Source organism: Scomber scombrus, chromosome 2 (genome assembly GCF_963691925.1).
Source record: "Scomber scombrus chromosome 2, fScoSco1.1, whole genome shotgun sequence".
Classification (NCBI taxonomy): Eukaryota; Metazoa; Chordata; class Actinopteri; order Scombriformes; family Scombridae; genus Scomber; species Scomber scombrus.
In genome coordinates this window covers 10835621-10853123 of record NC_084971.1, presented here as the reverse complement: position 1 = coordinate 10853123, position 17503 = coordinate 10835621, and the positions used below count along the sequence as shown (strand labels likewise).

The 17503-nt window shown below is 39.5% G+C and overlaps 2 protein-coding genes across 2 annotated transcripts; both read right to left on the bottom strand.

Moving 5' to 3' along the window:
- Nucleotides 1-616: 616 nt before the first annotated feature.
- Nucleotides 617-8115, bottom strand: LOC134001718 (uncharacterized). Its single transcript, XM_062441074.1, has 6 exons — nucleotides 7649-8115; nucleotides 7424-7529; nucleotides 5575-6427; nucleotides 5471-5478; nucleotides 4146-4217; nucleotides 617-2513 (listed from the first exon to the last, which is right to left on the bottom strand). Exons 2-6 carry the CDS (start codon nucleotides 7515-7517, stop codon nucleotides 1582-1584), a joined length of 1959 nt encoding a protein of 652 aa, XP_062297058.1. The 5' UTR covers nucleotides 7518-7529; nucleotides 7649-8115; the 3' UTR covers nucleotides 617-1581.
- A 5330-nt stretch (nucleotides 8116-13445) lies between these two features.
- Nucleotides 13446-14777, bottom strand: rasd2b (RASD family member 2b). Its single transcript, XM_062437053.1, has 2 exons — nucleotides 14144-14777; nucleotides 13446-13990 (listed from the first exon to the last, which is right to left on the bottom strand). Exons 1-2 carry the CDS (start codon nucleotides 14775-14777, stop codon nucleotides 13446-13448), a joined length of 1179 nt encoding a protein of 392 aa, XP_062293037.1.
- Between the last annotated feature and the right edge of the window lie 2726 nt (nucleotides 14778-17503).

Genomic DNA, 17503 nt, shown 5'->3' with positions numbered 1-17503 from the left:
CTGTATTCACAATGGAGGTGGAATGGAGGAAGTGTGGTGATGGCTGCCAAAATGATTTTGTGATGACTTAGTTTCCTTTAAGCAAAGAGTACATAGTGTTGTGATGGCACAGAAATGTACAGTATGATCATCTCTTTCATAGATAATAATATAATTCTTTAACACCATTATGCATACCATATCATTATATGTATAATGTAAACATTCAGCCAAATGTTTTTGTGTGTCCCACAACATTGATTAATCTGTGGCTGATGGTTGTTTATACAGTTGAATAGGTGCTGGCAGTGACATAGTTGATCTGTTAAGAATGTTTCGTCACTTCCTCACTTGGTTGGCAGACATTTAGCATTGTCTCTCACATCCTTTCAGGATGTGAGCTCGTAATGTTACTAATAATAAAACAATGCCGTCATAGTTTAAACACAACAGAAATAAATCTGCATGAATATTCTATACGAGCATTATCGCATGACTTATGAAAGATTAAAATGTGCCAAAGTGTATTTGCAAAATTGAATAAACAATATGTCAATATGTTCTTACATTATTTATTAAGATTCAAACTGTTTATCATAAGCCAAAACATATCTATCTAATATATCTCATGGTTGAGGTTTTATACATAACAAAGACTTAAACCAAAAAAAAAGAAAAAAAAGAAAACAAGTATTGTATTTCATACCGTTTGTTGTTATTAAAGTGGAAACAGACAACTTTTCCACTCCCCCTCAGCGTTTTCAAGTTGTAGTTTTGTTTGCATCTCTGTCGCAAAAACAACCAGATCGCTTTGTGTCTTCCTCAGAGTATAGCTCTGTGAAGAAATTATCAATACCACTTTGGAAATAAGAAATAAACTAATTCACTGAGGAGATAAACTGAAATTGTCAGTTTTATATTGAATTTAGGAATAGGCAAAAGCTGTTGTAAAAGCTGAGAAGACACATTTATTCAGGTAGCATACTCGATGCAACTAAAATGCAGCACGCACATAATTTACACACATAAAAGTGGTGTGTAATGAGATTTGTCTGTGCAATATTACAAATTTATCATATAGCAATAAGACAATAGAAAGAGGTTGACCACCAAACAAATGATTATGAGATATAGCTACTAATAGCTACCAAGGAAAACAAAATTGCAGAAGTGTTCCTCTTCTGGTTGTGAAGTGGTTGACGCACTTCCTTGTGCTGTAAATAGGCCCTTCATTTTCCTGGGATATCTAACCTGTTAGCAGATAGGATTGCATAGTGAAAGCGAGGCTTATAGAAAACCAATCAAAACGCTAATGATGCCATTATTCTATAGCCATTACATTTATTAATCAACATTTACTTCATAATGACAAGTTAAAGCAAACAAGTTGTCTATTTCCACTTTAAATCCACATACTCCTGTTACTACAATGTTGTTTCAAAATGTTTAAAAAGCAGAAGGCAGAAAAGGTGAGCACAACATAAAATCAATTGATAAGTTCTAACAGTAAAAAGTAATATGTGCTGTTTTTGTAAAATTTCTATATTCAGCGTCACATACTGCAGGTGGATCAACATGTCCTTGTCACATGACATTGCCTAGTTATACTGGAAAATTTGCTTTAGGTTTACATGTCATTCCTTTCCATAAACAAATGGCAGCTAAGCCACATAACACTCCCAGGACGAGTGCAGGGGCTCCTAGAGCCAGAGCCACTGTGGTTCCAGCTCCCACTGCTATAACCACCCCAGCTAACACCAACACAACAGCAGCAGCAGAGGCTACACGTATGTTCTTTCTTTTGGCCTTTTTCTTCTTTTCTTTCTCTTTCTCCATCTTCTCCCTCTCTTCATCCCACATTTTCTTCTCCTCCTCTTTCTGCTTTTCCTCCTCTTGTTTCTTCATGTCCTCCTCTTCTCTCAGCTTTCTCTGAGCTTTCTCATACATCTCATTTGTGTAGTGTTTCCCTCCATTATCATATACCATTTCCTTGACCATGGTGACCAGTTCTTTGACCTGTGTGCGGTCATCTGCGTCATTGTTGTTGAAGGCGTGGTATCTGCGTCCAAATGTAATTGAGAGTCTCCTCAGCTCCTTGCACTCCTTCAGAGCATTGTCAGCTTTAGCCTGATCCTTACACGTAAACAACATGATCGTGTACATGGAGGCATCGTCTCCAAAGTTATCCTGGATCCACTTCACAGCATTTCTCTCTTCCTCGGTGAACCTTACCCCAAGCCTGATCACCAGGAGGAAGGCATGAGGGCCGGGCACCGACATCTTGACGCACTCCTCTACTCTTGTTTTTAACTCTTCCTCTGTGATGCCTGTATCAAACAGACCTGGAGTGTCAATGACCTGGACTGCAGTCCCGTCCACTTCCCCGTTCTGTGTCTCACAGTGTTTGGTCACAGACACAGGGCTCGGGTCTTCTTTGAAGGCAGCCCTACCAAGGATGGTGTTTCCTGATGCACTCTTCCCTGAACCGGTCTTGCCCACCAGGACTATTCTTAGCCCTCCAGACAAATCCAGAGCTGTAACAGCAGAAGCAAAATCAATATTGAGCACAAGGCTAAAGTGAATCCTTTCTTTGACATGTTAGTCTACAGTGAGTGATTTGATTCATGGGTACCACTTGGGTTGCCTAGGTTGTGTAAAATCTTTTTGGTGTATATCTTCTTCTAGCATAACTCCCTTTATTTTTAGCTATCTCTTTTAAGGTAGCCTGTTGAGCTTTGACCACTAGCACTGTAGAGCAATGTTTTGTTTGGTTTGTATTGTGCACACACACAAGGATACACATACACTCAGTTGGTGGCTGCAAGGCAAAAATGATTTAAGCAGTGTGCTAATAAACGAGGACAATGACTGCAAGCTCCAAAGCTTGCATGTAAACCACAGATATATTAAGAGAGCTGCATATAGTGCTGCCCGTCAGCTTTGCTGTCAAGTAGCAAGTAACACAGTTTTAGGCTGAATTCAGTGCAAAAGTACATTACAGAACAATGCTGATGCAAAAAGCATCAACTTCTCTCTAGATGAATAGTCTTTTCTTTTCTTTTTCAGTGAGTCATTATCACCAAAATTTGGGCCCTATGGTGATCATTTTGAAATGATTTCTTTTGAAAATAATATTTGAAGACATAGTAGCTCATATGCTGCTCACCTCAGCTCCAGCATTTGCACTGAGTTGCACTACTGTCGCAATATTTCATGAAATTTAATGTTATTTGACATTTTGACATTGTTATATGATACCTGCCCACAATTTAGCTTAAGTAGCTAATGTTAGCCCAAGTATGCGCTGCTCAGTGTTGTCAACTGTCAGCTTAGAGCATGAAAAGCAACACCGTGCACTACTGGGAATTTCCTGACTCCAAACTGAAAAGACGGCATCAACCATAAGCAGCAACCCTGAGCTTCAAACTGGCTCCAATGCAAACCAGTGGGTGAAGTTACACCTCGCTGTGTCCATCCTTACAGTACACAGTCTGTGGTATAGCACAGTCACTGGAACCCATTTTCTTTGGATTATTAGTTCTCTGACTAGTGACTCTTATCCAACCCACTAATGTTAACAGCAGCTGTGTGTGGGAGGCACAAACTGAGGCTACAGTTACAGTTATATACAGTGTTATAATATTTACACTTGGTGATCAGCTGATATATGAAACAGACTACGGTGACTTGTCTATTACGTCATGATTAGAGTGGGCCAGAGGATTTGGCTGAACTGAATTTCCAAACCAAAGACAGAGATAAGCTCATTTTGAGCAGAAAAAGCAGTTTACCCACAATAAGTGTTTTTTAAACACCTCTGTTAACATATATACCAACATGTTCAGCTATGTAATTATTTGTACAACATAAAACATATATAGTGTGTAGTTACCCTTTAAGTCTAGATGTTTTAAGTCATTATTAATAAAGCCTCAAAAGCCAGCAAAATGTAATTGTAAATGAGCGGCTACAAAAACAAAACTAAGCGATTAATACACACCAGACAGTTTTTTTTTCACAATTTGGCAACCAAAGTTGTTACTAATCTAAAAATAAGCCATGTATTAACATTAATAAAGCCTTTATAAAAGTGTTCCTTATTAGAAATTGTACAAATATATATTTCTAATTATAGTGAGAGATTCTGAGACAATGAATGAGCATACCGTCAAAGTTATTCAGACCACACCCATCAGACCGAGGTAGAGTTCTCTGCTTCTTTTCTCGTAGTGGTATTGCTGTGATAATAAAGAATACCATTGAGAACCAAATGAAACCAGGTTATTAATCAATGACATCATTATCAAGCTTTTTTATCTTTCCCTCGTGTTCATCCCAGTGTCACAGGATCACAGTAAGTGTTACATATTACAGCAATCAAAGAATCAATACTGTTTTTTGTTTTTTAATAATAAGTCAGATAGATAGTCTTACCTTCAGCCATACTGTAGATCTAACTTTTCCAGTGCCCAGGTGGCCAAATGGGTTTTTCCAGGCCTGAGTTGTGAACTTGTTAACTTACTTAGCTCTTTTGCTTGACTTACGCATTAGTTTGCTGGGAAACTTCTGGAAGCCTGGCCTATGTCCGGGGGCTTCCTATTTCCTTGTATTGTCTCTAGACTACATCTGAAAATGTGCATCCTCAGAGGGGCTGTCCACTGCTCTCTGAAGATGTCGAGTATGTATGTGTACAGACATTACCAGTATGTTAAAAAAGTGAAACAGCAACACATGAACAGCAGTCAAGCTCTTTCTCTTAATAACATAAGGTTATCTTACTATAACCACATAATGAAGACTGGTTGTTTAAAAGTGAGGAAACAAGAGATCCCTCTGGAGGGCATCACATCCTTCCATTGTTGACTTCCCCTCCCATCAAAACCAAGTCATTGTGACTTCTATTAGCCTAGTTTTATTTCTTTTACTTTTTACTTTTAAATATTAATTTTTATGTTCAAAATGAGGAAAATGTATCTACACATCACTTTCTGTGACATTACAAACTAGTTTGTCTCACATGGCGAACATATAAAATGTTGTCAAGACTACTGCAAAATAAATAAATATGCATGAACTGGTAATGAATCCCAGGAGACGTAAACTGAATTACAGGCTTTATTGCCAAATGTTTTTAGCCCACACAATTACAGACAAACATATGCATGAAGCACATTCCTAATTCCCAATCACAAACAAAGCATGTACACTGATTTTTCAATTCAAGATTCAGTTAACAGAAATCATAGTGGGGGCTATTTTAAGCCAGCAATTACATGCCTGTTACCTAATTTTTTTCACACCTGCTGTTTACTGGTACAGTTTCAGGTTTCACTTTAACATCACTGACTCTGGTTTCATTTTCTTAAACAGTACTTAAACCAGGGGTTTTCAAAGTTTTATTTCCTGGATGCCTACGAGATCATAATGTTATTTGATCCCATAGACACTCAACAATTGAGCCAAGATAGCCTGATATTGCTGTTTGACATACTTGACATACTACACAACACCAAAAACATAAAAAGGTCTGTCTGAAGGCATTTATGTGTTTCTCTGTTTGTCTTTATATTTTCTTGTAGTCACAGGCGCCACAACTAAAAAAACATATCCATAGTGCAATTAAAACCTTCAGTGAGTCCAAGAGCTGTACCCGCAGTCATGAGAAAATAAGAGGTATAGTATGCTCCTGTGCTAAAAATCGCTACAGAAACCAGAGCCATCGCTTTACAACGAGCAATCATTTTCTCCTCCTCTCTGATCCTCGCTTCCTCTTCCTTCCTCGTTCGTTCTTCCTCCTCCTTCTTCTTTTTCATCTCCTTTTTAAGTTTTTTCTGGGCTTCCTGGTACATCTCATTGGTGTAGTGTTTTCCTCCATTATCCTTCACCATTTTGTCTATCATCTCTAGAAGGTTTTGGACCTGCATTCTGCTCCGCCTCTTGTCATTGATGAGCGAATAGTATCTCCCCCCGCACTGGTTGATCAATCTGAGCAGATCGTTACTCTCCTTTATGAAGTCTTGCACAGATTTCCCATCTAGCAAGTCAGCATGTGTGAATAGGACAATGGTATATAGAGAAGCATCTGTGCCAAAATTATCCTGGATCCACTTCACAGCTGCCTTCTCCTCATCTGTGAATCTTGACTTCAGACTGATCACTAGCAGAAAGGCATGAGGTCCGGGAACTGACTGATTAATACACTCCTCAATTTCTACTTTCAGATCTGCTTGTGTGTAGTTTGTGTCAAACAGCCCTGGGGTGTCAATGACAACAATATCCCTGTCATCATCTTGTACTTCTTGTCTATTACAGCCTTTAGTCACAGACTCAGGTGACATGCTCGCTTTAAAGGCATCTTTACGGCCCAAGATGGTGTTCCCAGAAGCACTCTTTCCTGCTCCAGTTTTTCCAACCAGAATGAGTCTCAGGTCTTCCAGGTCTGTAGAACCTGTGAACAGTTAATCAGCCATTGGTTAGTATTAACTTTCATTAAAACTACACCAACCAGTGGAGGTGATGTTCATTCTCCATGTAATGTAGCCCCCCACTGCACTACTGTATTATCACTAAAAAAAACTCTTACAACAGCTGGAAAGAAAAAGCTAACAAGCTAGTGCAGTTTTTAGTTTAATTGGTTTGATTATGAGAAAGGAGACATTAAATCATCATCTACAAAATGTTAAGGATGACAAAATACGTTTTTACATTGTGGTCCTTGATGAAGTTAAGGTATGCATTTGTTATGAGGATAAAGCATTTCACTGCAGTCACAGTTAACATGCTGAGAATGTCAACACTGTATAAGGTATAAACACATGCGCTCAACATCAGCACGTATAGTACATAATATTCAAAGTAAAAAACAGAAGTAGGACAGCACTCCACTTAAATTGTTTGAGGGACCTGCTGTTCCTCAGTGTTCAAACTGGCACAAATGTTACAACTATGCACAATTAGCTTATCTATAAAATCAAATGCAACAGTGTAGCCAACAGAGGATGTTCCACCCTCACTAAACATAAATCATATTACAGGAAACTACACAGTGAGAAATCATGACTCCACATATTTCTTAGTTATCTTATTATTTGGGCATTTTAATGCTGTCTCAGCTGAATGTCGATTTCTCACTGATCAGCTTTTTAATCTTATTTTGCTATTTTTGATAACATGACCTGCACTAGCTTGTGCAGTTATATGATTTATGTTAGCTTCAGGTACAGTAGTTTGCATGCAGAAAGTGCTTAGCCAACAGTATTTTTAGAAAAGTAATTTAAAAATTAAATAAAAATGAACAAGTGAGATTAATAAAGGTTATACTATAAATTCATTTACTTATTAACTGATTGATAGATACCTTTTGAGCTTTTACTTCATTCAGTTTAAGGGCTTCATGTCTTTCATTCTCATGACAAACACACAGTGTTACCTTTATATTATTTACCTCTGTGTTGATCTTGGCAGTGAGCAGTTTGACTGCATGACGTGGCCAGCACAAGCAGGACGCAATCTGGGATCCAACTTTTTCCTCGCAACATCTCTGGTGTAGTCTGTGTTAAAGTAAGAAGTAAATAAAGGTCAACAAGATTTAGGATAAGAATCTTTCTTACCTGCAAATATAAATGAAAAGTAAAAAATTAACCAACATACGCTGAACAGTGTCACTTACTGTGACTTTATTTCAAACGAACAACGTGCTTCGCCTGCAGCTTCCTCAGGTTCGCTCCGCAGTCTGCAAACTTCGCTCAGCAAACTTTTAGCTGTTTATGTGTGCAGGTGGACATGAGGTTTTATAGCACACACCAGGATACACCCATGTATCTGATGCGGAACTGTTTCCTGGTACAGTTTCAGGTTTGGCTTAAACATCACTGATTTATCACTGAGTTTCATTTCACTAGAAGCAGAACTGAAAACACTGTGGTCCGCCCCCTAAGATAAAGCTTGTCTGAGCCGCTCAGACACGCCAACAACGAGACGTTTTGAAAAAGTGACAAATTGTCAGTTTTAGTATCAATGCAGACATTTAGGTTGGATACATATTTTAGTACAGAACAAATGCTTTTCGGTTTCTGACTTTTTCTGGATTTTACAGTAGCCTATGAGCAGCTAGGACAGAAAAAAACACTTTACAAATCTCATTTTTCCTGTAGCCTGCTAATAACAAATATCGTGTGTGTTTAATCCGTGCAATAAACAAGGTGTATACAGCTCACCTGTGAACTATTTAAGTGGAGTGCTGTCCTACTTTTGATTTGTTCGCCAGGATCTCAACTTAAAGCTACTACATTTGCTGTTATAATCAGAAAGCAAAATGTTTCTAGGACTGAGGAACTTGTCGATGGTAAATATATGCATTAAGGCAGGTATCTCTGTTCAAGTTACAAGTTAGAAGACATTTTATTCAACTATATTGCATGTAAAATTAGTCCCTCTTAATAAACTGCATGATAGCCATTTTACGAGGACAATTGCCTCCCTTTTGGATACCGTCTCTCCTGTAAAGTATTCCTCCTCCTCCTCATTTTATGAGTCTGTTCTCCTTTGTTGTCATCCAGCATCTGTAGACCATTTATAAAGAACGCTGGTGTCAGTGATTAAATTACTCAATTAAATGATGTGTGTGTGATTCATATTCTAAAGATATCTCCTCTGACTTGATTTTAAAACAAACAAAAAAAACAAAAAAAAGACTCCTGAATACAAATCTGTGTACTCTGTCTGCCCTCCAGTGGGAATTAGAAAGCATTGCAGCCTGCGGCAAGTAAAGCTACATTCATCATTCATTCTTCTCTCCTGTCATACATACAGTATGACAGTCTTTGCTCTCACTGTCACTTTGTTTGGTTTTTAATCAAAGTCCTCATCTATGGCTCCTTTAACCTTGTATATATGATTTACTTTTGTTTTGAGTGTGGAGTTGAGGTTGTGAGCTGTCAGGATTTGCCCACATACTGTGATCAGCACAAGCAGGGTGAAACTCGAGGTCAAAGCATTTCCTTTCTGTAACTATAATCTCAAAAGATAAAAAGTTTGACTTTCAATTCAAATAAAATATTGTAAACAAATCAGACTGTAATTAAAAACATTATTTGGTTATACTCATATAGGCAAGTATTCCATTATTGGAGGAAAAAATGTTTTCAACCTACCAAAGCAAGTGTTTCTTCAACTATGTGATTTGTTGGTAGGTGAAGGATCTTTTTACAGCCCAGTATAGAACACAGGCAGGGATTGTGTTGAAGTGTTCAAGTTTCATGTTTAACATTAGCATCACACAATTTTATTTCAATTTGAAAACAGCTATTAAAGACCAACTGGGGCTGGGTATCATTTAAAAAATGGTGAAACCAGTACCTTAAACCCTTAAAGTGATACTGATACCAATGGAGTACCCATCATATAAATGGAAGCATTTTGTTGATATTGTCATAAAATGACACCACTCCTCCGCATCCAAATGATTTTTACATGAGTGCATTTTAGTATATTTAGTATGTTAAAATTATTAAAACATTTATGTATTTGGTATCTCAGCACACTGAACTGCCAACTGTCAAATACACACCCTGCTTGACTTCACCACCACAGACTATATGGGTTGTAGCTTCTGTGGTAGTCGGCTAATGTTGCATTAAATTGAAGAGCGCTTGCAGTGATTGGCTGCTAGCAAAACCATACAAATAGTATTTTTTTTCTGGATCTATATAAAAAGGATCGAATGCAGGGAATGTTTGACTGGAGAAGTTTGAATACTACTTAGTACTGGGTTATTTCAGTTGATACCTTACAGGTATTGAGTAGTGATATCCAGCCCTAAGACCAACTGAAACAAATACCCACTGAGCAGGCCAAACCAAAGAGACCAATCAAAAAAAAAAGGATCCACTGGTGGCAGGTGCCAGTGTGTGTGTTTGTGCTTGTTCCCTCACTATCATTTAATATGTCTGTCATCTATTTGCGTGACAAGCTGCCCGCCTCCATCCATCCTTATCTTCATGGCATGATCTCTGCCCAGCTACTGTGAACTAGTGACTGATTGGACCGTTGACAAACACAACTCTGTGTACACCAGGTGTAGACGTTCTAACATTTCCACCTCATGTTTGAAGTTATAGAAAGTCAGGAAATGATGTGATGAGTCTTGATTGCATTGGTAGATGTTCTGATACCCCTGTTCTTGTGCTTTAAACATCGGTAGACCTGGAATCATCAATTGGCAGGTGATAAGTTTAACATTAATAGACTAGCCTTGTTCCCGATGAGACTTTTACAAACAAGCCAGAGTGGCAGAGAGACAGAAAAATCAACAATTCAATTTTATCTAATCGGTACGTCTCAATCTTAAAATCTCACTGGGCTTTGTGGGCTGCGTCAGCATCAGTTCCCAAACCAGCACAAGGTCTCAACAAAACAAGGAAAACATGTCACAACGCCACTGAAAAGGGAAGCAATGCAATTTAAGAAAAAGACTTATAGATTATTTCATGATTTTACAAACTGAACAGAAAACTGCAACAGGTAGTAAAAACACATTAATTTATCTTCCTGAGCTGCAAACTCAGATCCTCCAAACTCTACTATTAGACCAAACTTAAACCACCTTTAAACCAAAACAACAGTATGGCCTCCATGTTGAGTTTGTGTGCCCAGCCAATCATCCACAATGTGTGAGTAACAAAAGACGAAGCTACACATCAGGTTTGCAGACCGGGCAGCTGACGATTGTGATCTGCCTCTGTAGAAAAGCAATTGTACTAGGGAAGGACCATGATAAGTAGAAAAACAGCATCACGTTTCAGTGGTCCATGTTTAGAAGCAATTTGTGTGTGTGCGTGTGTGAATCCTCCTCACGTGTAAACAGAGCTAGGAGCATCTTGTCATAAGTGTTTAGCTGTACAATTGTGTGTGTGTGTGTGTGTGTGTGTGTGTGTGTGTGTGTGTGTGTGTGTGTGTGTGTGTGTGTGTGTGTGTGTGTGTGTGTGTGTGTGTGTGTGTGTGTGTGTGTGTGTGTGTGTGTGTGTGTCTGTCTTGTGTGTTTGCAGTGATTGCTATAACATAGAAAAAGTGCCACTGCACGTGCAATAAAGTCTCTGGGGCCACACAGGAGTGAATATGGAAGCAGTTTCCTGCAATGTGAACTTCCCAGCACGTGAAAATACCCAAAAGGGTTCAGTTCAACCTGCAGAGAAAGACACCATGAACAGACCATTCGACATAGATCAAGCAGACACAATCAGACAATTCAATTTATCAAATCATTTCCATGGAAAAGTTATATTTTCACTTGCAAAAAGGTTTCATTGATTGTTTTACATTTTCATTTCCTTTGTCATACTTACAGTACAAGCTAGCTCTACTGTGCAATGCAAGAATTTGTTTCTTTATTTCTTTGTTGTCTTCTACATGAACTAATGAGGCTGCTGATGTTTCACCTGTGGCTTAGCCTCAATGTTTATCACGCACGTAACCATCAGCTACATATTCAAGTCACTTGTAGATTGATTAGTTAAAAACAAGTCATCTGGAAACATTAACAAAATAAGCTGGACAAGGTGCTTTTTTTTACCAACTCATGGAGCTAATGTTGTAAAAACTGCCAGAGACAGGTATTAGTTTAGCCGGAAAAACGGATAATCCACAGTCTAGAAATGAATGGCCTACTTTGGTGATTTTAAATGTTACAAACACATCAGAGTCATAAATCTGACTCAGTTATGTGCCATGCAAGAACGTTTACAAGTGAATAAGGAAGCAGGGATTATAAACAATAACTTATTTCTTTCTGTTAAAATATTATTTGTCTTTTGGTGAGTTATAAGACATAAATATAATAGACAATGATGAAATGTTGATTGTCAATGCATGATTACTTGAACACAAGCTTACCATCTGTGTCTAGCTATAACTTGTTTGGACCAGGTGAACTGAGGATTTAAGGTTTTTAAGGTGGGGAACTACTCTCAATGCTCATCCACTGAATGGCACAAAAGAAGAAAAAGGTTATGGTTCTTCAGATGATTATAGATATTAGCCTGATTCTACCCTACAGTATATGCACTATGAAGAGCGGTTCTCTTTACTCAAAGAGGGGGAAAAAAAGTTTTGTATGTGTGTCTGATCCTGGTACAGACATTGTTCTGAGGCTTTCAGACATCATGACTCACATATCCAAGCCTCGCTTCTTTACAATGGTACACCCAATTAGAGCTCTGTAAGTAAAAAAGAAAAAAAACTACTGTCACACATTTTCTTTTTTGAGAAAAATGCGCAGGGGCACTTTGATAGTGAGTGTTTAATGCGTAGAGAAGAGGTTGGACAGTTAACGCATTTAGGTGACCGTGTGAGAAGGCCATTATTAATCCATCTGTCACTGCCCATCAGAGGCGGCGTAATTCTATTTTTGCTTTTTACAAATGGGCACAAAGGAATAAATGGGATGAGGTCTTTTGTTAAAGTAAAGCCTGAGTGGTCTTTTTTTCCCCCAACAGTACCTCCAGCATGAGAAATAAATGTCCTTTGTTTTCCACAGGCAGCACACACATCAATTACAAAGGGGCAGATGCTTGGTGTCTTTTCTCTTGACTTTGTATTTTTAATTTTTTATATTATTTGTGTCATGTCTCAGCACAACCATTCTTTGTTTTGGGAGACAAGATGACTGCCTGTCACTGATTCTCCCTCATGACCTTGTCTTGCACAGAGCAGTGCTTTTTATAAAGGCTCATTCTGTAGCTTCACAAAATCAAGACTGAGCTAACAATCAAGCATATAGGGGCATAAAAGCTAAATAATTTGTATGAATTCAAGATTGAGGAGCATGAAAGGCCCACTGAGTGGCAGGCCTGTCTGAGAAGTCATTTATAGAGCAGTGTAGGATGGGAAGGTATATGCCAACAGGAAATCACGACTCCAGCACAAACACACTCACACAGGAAGAGAAAGAAGAAAAAAGAGTGGGCGAGACAAAGTGTTGCTATCTAATAGATCTAATAGATTTCTGAATGCAGGTTATGCAATACTCGTACAATATATCAAATAATCAAGTTCCTGACTCAACATCCTCCCACTTTCTCCATCACAGTTGTGTGAATAGTTAGCACACAAACACACACACACACACACACACACACACACACACACACACACACACACACACACACACACACACACACACACACACACACACACACACACAATACAGAGAGAGAAAGAGATGTAAATCAATAGGCAGTTGTAGAAGTAAGACTCAAAAAGCAAGCAATGTAAGGAGTAACCAGACTCATGTGTTGTTTGGCTCTGTATGCTGCCTCCTGCATTAATAAACAGACCATTATTCTATTACAAAAAGATTTTATTTCGAAAACATCATCATTATCATTATGTGCATGTAACTTTTACAATTCATTCATATTAAATGGATATCAGTGCTGTATTTGTCGTTTCATTAGTAGTCCATTTGTCTTTCACTGAATCTGACATTTCTCCAGTGCTTTGCCGCTCTTTCGTGCAGTTTGTGGCCCAATTACTTGTCGGAGATCCGTGCTAAAACTCGGCCTACGGGCCAGTGGGTACAAGGCCCCACAGGCATCATCTCGCCCAGGCGTCTGGCTGCCCATCCCCAGCACACGGCCTGTCCGTATTGCCTGGTATGACCGGAGGGATACTTTGCGGTGCTGAGACGGGCCAGTTTCAGTCGGAAGCCCACCTCGCTTTGCTAAAGTCTCGAAGACTCTGTCCAGATTAGTGCTCTCCTTTGCTGACGTTTCAAAATACGCACAGTTATCACCGAGCACTTGGAGCACTTCAGCCTGAGATATTTCTCTCTCGGACTCCAGGAGATCCACCTTGTTGGCGCAGACCACCAGGGGCACCTGCAGCTGTGCGCACTGATCCGGCATGGAGGATTTGGTGAGCTTGGATTTAGCAGCCAGAATCTCCGTTCGTAGTGCGCACAACTCTTCGAAAGAGCCCCGGTCGTCCAGACTGAACACTAGAAGAAAAATGTCCCCTGCAAAAAAAAATATTAAAATGAAAAAAAAAAAAATCAACTTATTTCCCGCTAATAGATTGTTTTCTTTATGTAATACTTATTTAATTTAATCATCTCTTACAGTGATCAATTATTATGATTATTACAGATTATGCTTGAGCCAATACGCACCAGTAAGGATGGACAGTCGCCGCTTGGCTGGAAAGTCCCTTTCCCTGGACGCGTCCAGGATGTCAATTTGGTATGTCTCCCCTCGGATACGAAAGAGTTTCCTGAGGAAATCCTCGGAGGTGGGATTGTACTCCTCCACAAATCCATCCCGAAGATATCTTCTTAGGATGGAGGTCTTGCCGACCCGTGGCGCACCAAGAACCACGATGCGCTTACAGTTCTGCGGTTTGGTGGAGTGCAGCGGGTCTTGTCGGTGCTCTTGGACAACTTGGCGTTGCCGGGTTTGGCCGTGCAGAACCAGAGCTGCCAGCTGATCCAGTGGGGATCTCTTGCAAGTATTGCTGCTGTTGGCAGTTGTCATTTGCCTCACGGTTGCCCCGGATCGCGTCTTCTTGTCTTGTTTCCACTGAGACGTGGCCATTTTAATTATCCCCAACCCCGCTTTAATTCCTGACGAACTCAGGTGCTGCGATGCGTTTTTGTATGCAAGTAAGACCTTGGAGGAGCCGGCGCACTGCCCGTCCCTATTTCCATGAAACTGGGGGCCATCTGGCTTGGAGCAGCTGAGCTGGTGCGGAATGGAAGTGCGGATGGTGGAGCTGTGTGCGCTGGTGGACATGCGGCTCATTTCCATCGTTTTGGGATGGTGTCGCGCAACAAGGTGGAAAGAAACTATGATGAGGCGTTTTGGAGACGCTCAAACTTCTCTGTGGCGCGGTGGCTGATGTCCGTCCTTATATAGGCTGTCTTTACCCTCGTGGTTCATCCACGTCACGATGATTGACAGAATATTGTTGCGCTCCTCAGGAGAACACAGTGTATCGAGGAATTAATGTAGACTACAGCTGACCACAGACAGCATTCTGGTCTAAGATTTACTGAAGCACCTCAGTAACTTGAAGTGTGCACCTAATATTAGGCTAGCTTTTAGATGCTAGACTATAATAACAATAATAATAATAACAACAACAACAACAACAATTAATGATGATAATGATATCCCGGTCTATAACCTGTTTACGTTGCTCTTCCTCTGTCCTTATACCTCCATGTGTCTGAAATTTAGTTTTTGTCTTAATTGTTGTTCCCTAACTCTTAAACCAGGGGTGTCAAACATACGGCCCGTGGGCTAGATCCGGCCCTCCAAGGGGTCCAATTCGGCCAACGGGATAGCTTTGCAGAGTATGTAGATTGCAAAAAAGTAATTCCAAATTTTCTGCTGCTTCAGAGGGTTTTCCGACCAGAATACAATCATCTGAAAAACAATGAACAACTATTGTTGACATATTTTAACCAGTCATATAGCCAGTGAATATCATGCAAAATGACGTCAATCAGCAGCTTCTGTGCAAAATAATCTGAAAAAAACTGAGACATGATATTGTTGAAATTGCCCTCTTTTTTTAAGACAGCTGAGGCTGTTCATCTGTTTTGTAAATAGACTGTTTATTATAGTAGTACGTTATAATAGCCTACTGTAGGCCTATATATTATATATTATATCTATATTATATAGGCTGTTATTTATAGGTAATTGTGTCATGGTTTTACTGGTCCGGCCCACTTGAGATCAAATTGGGCTGTATACAGTATGACCCCTTGAACTAAAATGAGATATTGACAAAAGAAAGAAAGCAAGAAACTCTGTTGCTCTTCGGTTGTTAAGCGTCCGTTACCATGGTTACGAAGCAGCAGGTGACAAACGGAGAGAAGCTCGACAGAAAACTTTAACCTTAACTGGTTTAAGTTGTAAAGCTAAAAAAAGGAACACAATATGGAAGTGTCAGGGGTTTTGCCAAACATCAGATTCGTAACCCACCGATACACGACTTACAATAATAGGTTTTGTGCGAGAACAGCCTTTTTCCATCAAGCTTATCGCAGAGTTTAGCACGGCTACCGCGTTTTTAGCTAACGCTAGATGCTAATGTGCATTAAGGGTGCGTTTGTTAACTGAGACAGATGAGCCGCAGACAGACACCGAAGGAGTTAAGACCACTATCTCATCCAGGTAAGCTGTCCGTCTCTTCCTCCTCTCTGACTGTCACCTCTTCACCTGTTTTAGAGCATTGTCTGTGAAAATGAATGGACTGTACTTTACCTGTGTATGAATATAATCTAATAATATATAATACAAATATAATAATAATGCGGTGCCTTAAATCAGAGCAGGAAATACACCAAATCTTAACCATAAAATAATTCTGTACTGTTCAGTGTTTTGGTAGAGTGTTTTTCAAAGACGTACTGTTAGCGCTGCAGCAATTTCTTTCTTTAAGGGCCAAGGGCATCTCCTGCCCCCTGCAATAAAGCATTAATCTGCGAATCTGTAAAGAAAACATGTAGGATGGGAAGTCAAACACAAAAGCAATGGACTGCTAATTGTTGTTGTGGCCATGGAAACGAATCAGGCCCTGTTGGATAAAGAGAAATCAACAACATTGCATAACTGTGTCAGTGTTCCAGGGTAATCTCTTTTTCTCACTGCATGTGTATCTCTGTCAGTGTCTGTATCTGTGTGTGCCGTGTGTGTGTGTGTGTGTGTGTGTGTGTGTGTGTGTTTGAGAGAGAGAGAGAGAGAGAGAGTGTGTGTGTGTGTGTGTGTGTGTGTGTGTATGTGTGTGTTTGTGTGTGTGTGTGAGAGAGAGAGAGAGAGAGAGAGAGAGAGAGAGAGAGAGAGAGAGAGAGAGAGAGAGAGAGACCGTGTGCAATGAAGCAGAGCCTCTTTTCACTTTCAAACATGTTCAAATCAGGGGATGTCTGATGCAACACGAATCAGGATAATCTCTCTCAGTGCCTGTGTGTGTGTGTGTGCGTGTGTGTGTGACAGTAGAGAGAGAATTAGAAGTTTTCTTTGACAAAATAAATAATACCCTGGATTTATCCATTTATCCTCGAGCAGCCCTAGCTTTGTGGGGAGAATCAATGTGAAGCAATAGCTGTAAAATATGTTCAGTATTGACACTAACAAGCTCTGTGATACATGTGTCTGTGTGATTACATCTTTAAAAAAGAAAGAAAAAGAATCAAAAAAAGCCTCTTACCATGTTGTATTTGTATGTATGTGTGTGTGTTGATGTTTGCATGCATTTATTTATAATCATCATGTGTCAATGTTAGTAATGTCTTGTACTGCTTTAGCAATATATATTTATGATAAAGCTTATTTGAATTTGAACTTTAAAGTTGCCTGTGCAGATCCCAGTTAGTGATACCGATGTAATAACGTGATACTGCCCAAGCCTAGTTAACATAGTTAACACACCTCAAACACAAATTGAAAATGTCATTTAACAGGTATGTATTTTTCTCCTCTCCTGTCCTCTCCCCTAGAGAACAAGAAGCTAAAAACATCAGAGG